Source organism: Podarcis tiliguerta (assembly GCF_965153285.1).
Source record: "Podarcis tiliguerta genome assembly, chromosome: 5".
NCBI classification, from domain to species: Eukaryota; Metazoa; Chordata; class Lepidosauria; order Squamata; family Lacertidae; genus Podarcis; species Podarcis tiliguerta.
The window spans coordinates 98425821-98436991 of NC_139538.1; the positions used below are offsets into that span (position 1 = coordinate 98425821).

General features: G+C 41.2%; 1 protein-coding gene across 6 annotated transcripts in view; it reads left to right on the plus strand.

Moving 5' to 3' along the window:
* CCDC91 (coiled-coil domain containing 91) overlaps positions 1-10896 on the plus strand; it is a 127762-nt gene extending 116866 nt beyond the window's left edge. For all 6 annotated transcript variants that reach the window (XM_083440784.1, XM_083440785.1, XM_083440786.1 and 3 more), the window contains 2 exons: positions 4622-5199; positions 5673-10896. In XM_083440784.1, the coding sequence (XP_083296910.1) occupies positions 4622-4753 (132 nt within the window). In that variant the 3' untranslated portion in view covers positions 4754-5199; positions 5673-10896. The remainder of the gene's footprint in view (positions 1-4621; positions 5200-5672) is intronic.
* Positions 10897-11171: the final 275 nt, after the last annotated feature.

Here is an 11171-nt window from a genome sequence, read left to right on the forward strand (position 1 = left end):
GAGTTTGGATTTGATATCCCGCTTTATCACTATCTGAAGGAGTCTCAAAGCGGCTAACATTCTCCTTTCCCTTCCTCCCGCACAACAAACACTCTGTGAGGTGAGTGGGGCTGAGAGACTTCAGAGAAGTGTGACTAGCCCAAGGTCACTCAGTGGCTGCATGTGGAGGAGCGGAGACGCGAACCCTGTTCACCAGATTACGACTCCACCGCTCTTAACCACTACACCACACTGGCTCCACACCACACTAGTATAAATACTAGTATGAATAAATAAACGCATTCACTCGATGCCTTGTTCTTTCACTGAAATTATGGGACTACAAGTCATTTCACATTTTACCCTCATGATGAGAGATCAGATACAATAGTCTCCCTTTTCCCCTTAACAGCAGCATCACCCCATACTCTATCAAAACTGCTTTTGAAGCTCCATCCATATTTAAAAATCCATTTGCCTCCCTCTTTTAATGTGTTTTCATTTAAATAAAATAAGGGGGGAATACAATAATGTGGCAAAAAATATAATACAAATGATTATTATTATTATTATTATTATTATTATTATTAAATTGCTTATAACCCGCCCATCTGGCTGGGTTTCCCCAGCCACTCTGGGCAGCTTCCAACAGGAGATTAGAAATACATTAAAACATCAGTCATTTAAAAAATAAAAAAAAAAACAACTTCCCTAAACAGGGCTGCCTTCAGATGTCTTCTAAACGTCAGATAATTAGTTATTCTCTTGGCATCTGATGGGAGGGTGTTCTACAGGGCGGGAGCCACTACCAAGAAGGCCCTCTGCTTGGTCCCCTGTAACTTTACTTCTCATAGTGAGGGAACCGCCAGAAGTGATAAAAGCCATGTTAAAAAGAAGTGGCAGATAAGAGTTGGATAAAAAACATCACTACTGCCCCACCACTGTTACACAGTCCTGTTTTGAGTGGGACATCCGATTATCAGAAGCTGTCCCAGCTTCTGATCCCAGTCCTGGATATCCCATTTTGGCTCCCTCTGCTGCAACCGCTGACATGCTTCTGGAAGCACCTGCTTCCAGAAGTATGTTGGTGGCAGAAATGGGGTGGGTGGGCAGTGGTGGCAGCATGATTGGGAAGGCAGCAGAGGGTGGGCAGTGGCAGTGGCAGAATGGTGGTGACCCAATGGTGTGTGTGTGTGTGTGTGTGTGTGTCCCTATTTGCCCTCCCAAGATATTGGAGCATATGCAGCCCTAGACAAGAACAGGGACCCTCAATGTATGGGGGTCTACTGCCCCACCTGAGCAGAGTGGGTGGGGATATTTCATAGAATTGTGGAGTTCGAAGAGGATCTTGAGGGGCATCCAGTCCAAACCCTTGCAATGCTGGAATCTCAACTAAAGGGCCAGTGTGGTGTAGTGGTTAAGAGCGGTAGTCACGTAATCTGGGTAACCGGGTTCGCGTCTCCGCTCCTCCACATGCAGCTGCTGGGTGACCTTGGGCCAGTCACAGTCTCTCAGCCCCCCTCACCTCACAGAGTGTTTGTTGTGGGGGAGGAAGGGAAAGGAGAATGTTAGCCGCTTTGAGACTCCTTAAAGGGAGTGAAAGGCGGGATATCAAATCCAAACTCTTCTTCTTCTTCTTCTTCTTCTAAAGCACCCATGATAGATGGATGAAGCTGCTTCTCTTTCTTTTGCTCACACTGTCTTCCAGCTATGTAACTGGCCAGGACAGACATGTCTGAACTTGCTCCAAGTTCAGATAACATGTTGGAAACTATATTGTGTATTTTGCACCCAATAGTAATCTGCTTCTGTTCTCCTTGCTGCTTCATGGGACAATGCATGAATCAGACGTTTGGGTTTAGTAAGCAAATATTTTTAACTTACTTAAGCGTATGTGATCTGTTCATTGCTGGAGGGGTAAAGTGGTGGGGGACAAGAGCTTTAAATCAGACCAAACAGGATATGCAAAAAGGCACAACAACAACCTATATTCCATGCTATTCTGAGAGTATTTTTAACTGCCAGAGACTCTCTCCTCTTGGCATGTGTGCAAAGCCCCATGTTCTGAATCTAGGCACCCAGCTGACTCTGGTCAATTACCCACAAGTGGGTCAGATCTATTTTTTACCTTCGATAGTTATGAGGGTAAGTAGGAAAGAAGATTATTGAATGCCACCTTAGAGGAAAAATGGAATGGATATACATGTAATACTGATGTAGAATATTAAGAATAAATAGTCCATATCCAGCTTGCCTATCTCTGATTTTGAACTGGGAGACAGTGGAGTGTGGATACAGCCAGAATATTGAGACTTACAAAAAAATGGACTTTGACTGTAGGTCCTTCGAAAATCCAGTATGTGGTTGCTTGATGGGACAGGCTAGCCTGGGCGGAGTGTTGACTGAGTTCTCTGCACCATCCTACTTTTTCGCGGTAGCATTTTCAGTTTGCCAAAGTGTTTTCTAGTCTTTCTCTCTTCTCAACAACCCTAAAAAGTAGATAAAGTAAAAGAATAATAGCATCTTAAAATACTTATCCATCCTCACATGCAACCCATTCTCTGTTTCTCAGTCCCCCTTAGTAAAGGTAAAGGGACCCCTGACCATTAAGTCCAGTCGCAGATGATTCTGGGGTTGCGGCGCTCATCTCGGTTTACAGGCTGAGGGTGCCGGCGTTTGTCCGCTTCTGCAGACAGTTTTTCCGGGTCATGTGGCCAGCATGACTAAGCCGCTTCTGGCGAAGCCAGAGGAGCACATGGAAACGCCGTTTACCTTCCTGTTGGAACAGTACCTATTTATCTACTTGCCCTGCGTGCTTTCAGTAGTAGTAGTGTTTGAATTCATACCTGGGGATCTCAGGGCGGTTCACAAGATAAAATCAAGATATAAAACCACAAAATACATAATAAAAATAAAACCAACAACCCAATAACCGCTCCCTACACACAAAAACACATTTTAAAAGGGCATAGGATGTAAATCGGATTAACCAAAGACCTGGTTAAAAAGGAACGTTTTTGCCTGGCACCTAAAGGTGTACAATGAAGGTGCTGGGCAAACTTCCCTAAGGAGAGCATTCCACAGATGGGGAGCCACTGCAGAGAAGGCCCGTTCTCATGTTACCACCATCCGGACCCCTCAAGGAGGGGGCACACAAAGGAGGCCTCTGAAGATGATCTCAGGGTCTGGGTAGGTTCATATGGAAAGAGGCGGTCTTGAAGTATTGCAGTCCTGAGGCTTTATAGGTCAAAACCAGCATTTTGAATTGGGCCTGGAAACTACTTAGTAGCCAGTGCAATCAGACCAGGATTGGTGTAATATGCTCAAACCGTCTTGCTCCGGTGAGCAACCTGGCCGCTGAATTCTGCACTAGCTGAAGTTTCCGAACCGTCTTCAGAGGCAGCCCTACGTAGAACACATTGCAGTAATCTAACCCTGAGGTTACTAGAGCATAGACAACAGTAGCTAGGCTATCCCCCCCCTTTCTTCTGCACAGTTGCAAGTCTGCTTCTTTACTAGGGAGCACCGACACAGCTGCTCTTACTTCAAGCCACCATTGCCCAAGGGCCCTCCTACAGCTCTCAGCCAGGCTTGCTGTGGCTGTGCCTAGACCCAGAGGGTCCAGCTGTTCTGCAGAGCCTCTTGACCTCTTAAGGTTTTGTGCCTTGATTCAGTACTTTGTTAAGTTTTGTTTGCTACATTTGGGAAAAAAAGAATGTTTCATTGGAGTACCAATCTAGCATGCTGGTATTTTAATGGAATATTTGGAGCTTCTCCAATGTTGTTACTCATCTTCTGCTTGCTACACGTAACAAGCAACTTAATTTTTATAAAACAAAAGCAGAAAACAAAGACAATTCCCTGGGAATCCCTTAAATTTGATTTATATGCACTAAAAGAAACAAAAGTGTCATATTTATTCAGAGATCATATTAAAGGAATTCAGTAGCTAAAGAGAATGAAGGAGTGAAGCACATGTATTCTAAAATTTCATTAAAAACAAATTATTAAAAAATACATGGCTTGCTTTCCTAGTTAAGAAATTTGACAACACCATTAGATATGTGAAAATCCTGTTGATGGTTATTTATATTCTGACTCAATTTGCAGGAACAGCTAAGATGATCTAAAGCCACTGCTTGCCTTGTAATGATGAAATATCTACATAGACTCACAGATTTAGGTTTTGTTTTTCTCTTTCATATTTGAAGCTGAAAGGAAATGTTTTCTAATATGCAGTGTACTGAATTCCCACAAACGTCCAGTGGGTTGTATCTGACTAAGTCCTCCATTGTTGTTGTTGTTGTTTAGTCGTTTAGTCGTGTCCGACTCTTTGTGACCCCATGGACCAGAGCACGCCAGGCTCTCCTGTCTTCCACTGCCTCCCACAGTTTGGTCAAGCTCATGTTGGTAGCTTCAAGAACACTGTCCAACCAAAGTCCTCCACAGAGTGGACCTATTAACAATAATGGGCCTGAGTTGGTTATAGTCATTAATTTCAATGGATTTACTCTAGGTAGAGCTAGCACTGGATACAGCTGAGTGTCGTTTAATAAGGCAAAGTGTTCACTGATTATAGTTGCAATTTTTTTTCTTAATACAGATTACTTTTCTATGTATATTTTTTCTTTTGTCCTCACAGACTGATTGTGTTATCCGTCAACGTAGCCTATCAAGTCTGGAATTGTTCCTCTCTTGTGCACAGAAACAACTGAGTTCTTTATTACATGAAGAATCTACATTAGATGCAGAACAAAAGAAACTGTCCCTCTAAAATCACAGAAAATGTATGTAGTTACTAAACTAAATGCTGCAGATGATCATTCTAAGACACTGAGAATTGAGTTATTGATTCAAGATTAATCAAACAGCCTTATTTGTTTTAGTCTTTGATTTTCACTTTCATGGCCATCTAGTTAAAGGATACAATGGCAACTTTTTATCACAAGGGTTTTAGTAATGGCTGAAGGATGCAGTAACTGACAAGTCCCTGTTGAATAACTTCAGTATCACATTCTTTGAGAAGAGGCTCATATGGTCACTCATTTAGAACTCTATACATGTTATTTATCGCTCTGTTAAATGGATGTAGAATCTTATTTTTCATTCCAAATCCATTTGACTAGAAGCAGGAGGTGGGAAACACTACCATTTACTTCTGGAAACACAAGGGGTAGTATCTGAATTAAGTCATACTGAGAGCAGACTCTCTGAACCACAGTTCAAGAAGGACACTGACAAACTGGAACGTGTCCAGAGGAGTGCAACCAAAATGGTCAAAGGCCTGGAAACGATGCCTTATGAGGAACGGCTAAGGGAGCTGGGCATGTTTAGCCTGGAGAAGAGGAGGTTAAGGGGTGATATGATAGCCATGTTCAAATATATAAAAGGATGTCACATAGAGGAGGGAGAAAGGTTGTTTTCTGCTGCTCCAGAGAAGCGGACACGGAGCAATGGATTCAAACTACAAGAAGATTCCACCTAAACATTAGGAAGAACTTCCTGACAGTAAGAGCTGTTCGACAGTGGAATTTGCTGCCAAGGAGTGTGGTGGAGTCTCCTTCTTTGGAGGTCTTTAAGCAGAGGCTTGACAACCATATGTCAGGAGTGCTCTGATGGTGGTTCCTGCTTGGCAGGGGGTTGGACTCGATGGCCCTTGTGGTCTCTTCCAACTCTATGATTCTATGAACCAGTGGACTTCACTAACCTAATTTTATTGATTTCACTGGATGTGCTCTGATTATGGATTAGCCTTAGTGTATTTAGCTAACTTTTTTGAAAATGAAAGAACACATCTAAAGGCTTCTAAATTCTCAAATCAAGTCAAATGAGAAGTTATTGAAGATATCTGTATGTTTTTCACATATGTATAATGTAGTAATTCATGAGAAATCATTGCAGAGATAATTTTAAACTCTCTTAACTTCATTGCATTTAGCAATAAATAAAGTTTCCAAAAATAAGACAATAATTTACATGCTGAAATATTTAACAGCCTAGTTTTTCTATGCTTTTTATATTAGAAGTTATTCTCACTTTTCTTTATAAGTTTTTTCAGAAAAATACTGTTACAAAAGTTGTGTGCCTGCCCCTCTCTGCCAAGCAGTGGCAAGAGCCCATGGGGTCCCAGGCACCCCCACAGGGTCTGTGTCACTTTAGAGAATGGAAGACATGGTGGAGACTGCTGTGCTTTACGAAATATGGTTTATTCACCTATTTATACCTTCAGTCTGCATGGAGGGAGTCTAGATCTTATGGCATACACAGTTCGAGAGGCAGCAGTGCAGGCAACCTTCAGCTGCTTTCCTCAAAGTTGGATCTCCGCTCTCTCTCTCCTCCTTTTCAGAAAACCCCTTGCTTGAAAACTCCATTTTCCTGTCCCCTCAAATGTACACCCCATCACTCACCCTCCAAATTAAAGGATTGCTCTCCATAGTGTCCCGTCAACACCTTTTGCCATGTTAGGTTTGCTTTTCACTAAGCCAGCCAGGCTGGTTTGCATAAACCAGCCTAGAAATTCCTTTGCCGCTTGCATTCTCCTTTCATATCACAAATAACCAAAACCATGGCATTTATTCATTTCTAAGGTTTGCCCTAAATCCATAACAATACAGTTTGCTTAGTAGGATAGAGGTCAGGCATTCACTTGATGGGGTGACCTCTCCAAGCTGGCCAGCGACTGATTGCCATCTCAGGAGGTGGGAATCATTTTCCATTGTCTAGATCTGCACTGACATAGTTGCTGAAAACTGGAGTTCCAGGTGAATTTTAGAGAATTTATCCTGTTTTGCCTTGTTCTTTACTTTATGTATTTATTTTTCCTTCTCACCTCTTTTTCTACTTTCTTTCTCACTACCACTTTCCACATGAAGCACATGACTACAGGTGGGAAGGGGAGAAAGGAGAAAAAGTGCTTTCAACCCACACAGTGTCTGTGCTTGCACCAGTTAAAGCCACCTTCTTCCCATCCTAGTCACCTGTATCTTCTCTGCTTTCAAGCAGGACAAGGAAGGCGCACCTACTCAAATGCCACAGTAGGTGAATTGTCCATCATAATGGAGCAGGCCACCCAATATAAAAGACTTAATCAAAGGTGCCTGCTGGACAAAGATAGCACTACTGGAAATGCATTCTGCTTACCATTTACTGTATGACCCTGGAGAACAGACAAGTGGGAACTTTATATTCAGACATAAATTTATCTGGCTCATGAGTATCAAGAGATCTGCTGTATGCTTAGTTGGTTAGAGTGTGGTGCTGACGATACTTAGGTTGCAGGTTCGATCCCTGTATGGGACAGCTGCATATTCCTGGGTTGCAGAGGGTTGAATTAGGTGATCCTCAGGCTCCCTTCCAACTCTACAATTCTATCATTCTACTTGGCAGTGTCCTACTATTCATCAAACTTATAGCAAATAAAGAAGCAGAAATCTGGAGTTAATCCTGATAGCTCCCCATTGGTCTGATTTTCAGACTCCACAGCATCATAGAATATCAAGTTTAGAAAGGGCCACAAGGGTCATGTCACCCCTTGCAATGCAGGAGTCACAGGTAAATGCCCTGCTAGCAATGTGCTCACATTGGAAACTACCAAGATGGATGGTTCTTACCATTCAGCACCAGTATTTCAACAGAAAGATTTTCCAAATGGTACAGTACTTAGATTTTGAACAGGAATGGTTTGAAGGGCTTTGAATACCCTGTAGATATATGTACTGGGTACTTTTCTGGCCTCTTGGTGCCTGGCACTTAAGAGGCCTTCCTGATATAGTTCAAGGATGACAAGATTTCAGGTAGGTTGCTAAAAAAAAATTCACAAGAAAGGGTGTTTAAGGGCTTTAGTACCAGCACACCCAAGTGTGAGGTAGATGCCTTGAATAGCAATTGCCACAGATTGGTGGGGATTTTCCTGTTCCCAAAGAGGGCATCCTTATCCTTCCTACATACAGCTACCTATTCACTTAGGTACAACCAGGGTTTTTTGTCTGGGGGGACGCATACCCCTAATCATTTTGTGAATCTTTGCACTTTTGTCCATTTACTGAATTTATTTTTTCCAATTTGAACTATAAAATGGTGGTTTTCTTGAGTCAAAATGAGAGTACCCCTAAACATTTTTTTAAGAAAAAAGCACTGGGTAGAACCATCCACCTGAGCAGCCAAGGCACCAAAATCCTGGTGAAGGATGGGTACCAATGAATCCAGATAAAGCTTACTATCCAACAGAAACACAAGTCAAAGGAGAGATAGTAAAAACTGAAATGAGGGGAAATGCAAAGAAGATAAATATATGACACAAAAAGACAACTGAACCAATTTCCCCCAGTACCAGTATACTTAAATGGGTGGAGTTAGGCAACACTCTGCTGCTATTAATTAGTGGGCTTAATAAGGGGCAAAAGCTGAAGAATTCTTTAGATTAGAAGACCTAGAATGGACTGCATACTTGCAAAGAAGGAAAGATAGTAAGGGATCCAACACAGAAAGAGAGAACAAAAACAGAGTTGGGAAAACAGGCAAGAGGTTTGGAAGGGTCACGATTAAGATACTGTGTGCACAAGAAATAAAAAAGATAAGATGATTTTATACTCATCAGGCTAAAATTATATTAATGTTAGTTAAATGGATTATAGCTGCCAGAGAGAGAAGATAAATTGAGAAAACGACCCCAAGCCTTAAAATCTTGGGGGACAACCACAGCTGAGGGGCAAAAGAGAAAGGAATCCAAACAGAAAAACGCCGGCTAAATAAGAACTCTTAAGACACATGAGTTAAATGTGTTGCCCAGAAAGAATGTCCTTACAAGCTATACCAAAATAGCAATCCTGTTTCACTGATTCAATCCATGCTTTTCTGGCAGTACAAAACATTCCACAAATCAAGTATAATTTAAGAACCTCTCTCATTTATGCTCTGCTAACACCAGCCCTAAAGGGGCCATTCCTCTACTGAGGATGACCATAACATCCACACCCACTTCCTCCACCACCATGAGAGCCCCAACAGACTTGCAAGTGGAAAAAGAGCAGATTTTAAGGCAATAGTTTCATGATAAAGAGCACTCTTCTGCTACAGTTGCCTTTGCCGGTGGATTTTCATCAAACATTCTACAAGAAAGGAGGCCACAACCAATGTTATCAAATGTTTTTGCTGCTTGACAAAAAGTGACTGATTTTCACATTAGAAATAAAATCAGCCTAAATGCTGAGGGGAAAATGCCATTAGGGAATTAATGGGGCCTGACCTTTTGCTACAAATACTCTTGACAAACTGTTTTTTTATTCTTTATTAAACAGAAAGTTGATGATGTAGGTATATTAATATTCTTCCAATTTTATAAATAGACTGACCCAATATCACCATTCCAAGTTGGCAAATCTGTGTGTTTTTTGTGCATCCTCATAGAATAGTCAGCAAACAAAATCACTGTATACGTATAACTAGCCCTAAGGCTGCAAAACAATCATGGATCACAGTCTCGAAGCTCTTCAAGCACTGGATCACCCAGGATATGTCAGTAGTTCTCATGGGGCCATGGTCATTCCCCCCTTTGGTTTCCTCAGACATAAGAATATAAGAAGACCCTGGTGGAACAGGCCAAAGGCTGATGTTCCAATACTGTTCTCACAAGCCCACATGCAGAGCTAAGAGGCTAAGCCAGAATTCTTGGGATGGGTCCAACAAAAAATTACTCAGGAAATTATAACTCATGGTAGCGGCATGATTACAAAGTGGCTACATTAAAAATCATCCTCAAAGAAAACATCAGAAGAAATTATACTGGAAATTATTGGTGATTCTATTGACAAATCTACTCCAGAGAGTAGTACTTCTACTCTCTATCTACAGCACTTGTGTTATGAGTAACACAGGACTCCTACTTTTCCCCTTCTGCTTTTTAACATTTACACAAAACTGTTGCAGATCTGCAGTGATGTGCCAGCAATATGGCGATTCCAAAATGCATATTAGGGCAATATTTTTGATTAGGCCAATCAAAATACCACAAAATAGTGTAAAACCTTTGTGGCATTTTGGTGGGCATAATAAAGATATTTCCCTAATTTGAATTTAATATATTTGCATTATTGTGAAGACACTCAGCCCTCTTCCACTTTTCACCACACAGTCCATGCCCTCTTCAACAGAAAAAAGGGTCTTGCATTATGTACATGGCCTCAGTCATCCATAATTATGCAGTATCTAAAAATGTCCTGGTGGTTTCCTTTGCACAGTGGTACCTTGGTTTACAAACAGTCTGGTTTGCATATGTTTTGGATTACAAACATGTCAAACCCGGTTTGCAAACTTTTTTTGGATTACAACCCATTTTTTGGATTACAAACAAAAAATTTTGGAGGCCCCATTGGCAAAAGCGCACCTTGGGTTACAACCTGTTTTGGTTTCCAAATGGACCTCCGGAACGGATTGTGGTTTTAAACCAAGGTACCACTGTACAAGAAAGAAATTTCCAAGCTTGACATTTACTACTTAACTTATTTGCACACGATTGCTATGGATAAAAGAGCCTTACTTTATAAGGAACTACAGCTGAGGGTGCTCATCCATGTGGAAGCAGTTAGTGACATGAGCTTTAGAAAACCTAACTTTGTGGGTGTGCCTGACCTGTGATCATATCTATTTTACAGAGAGCAGTTTACATTCATGGCATTGTTTTAAGATGAGTAATTTTTAGCAATAAATGACACTTCCATATTTTTCCTGTCTTACAAACTGTCTCTCTTTTTTTAAAAAAGACATTTTAATATGTTCCAATTTCACATTTGTTTACTTAATCTATAATTCTTCAAGTTTCTGACTTCCTTATAAAACCAGCATTTTTTACTTTCTTTCCATTGTCCTTCATGACTAATGTGGCACAAGAATTTTGTAAGAATAAACACTTGTGCTAATCCATTTTTCTCTTTCAGTGGTATTTTAAACAGTTTGACAGTTGGCTCTAGTAAAGGTAAAAAGTTGTTCTTAAAACTGGTTCTTAGCAAAGAGTTGTTGATGAATTGCTACATGCCTGAAGTTTGGCCTGTGATCTTAGTGTGCAAGACAAGCAACTAGAGTGTGATCCTCTTTCTCTGATGTTTATAGATAACACTTTTCACATTGTACTATTTTATCGTTAAGTGGTATTGTTTGCCCTCCCTCCTCCCTCCCCGGGCTTAGATGCTAGTTTCATT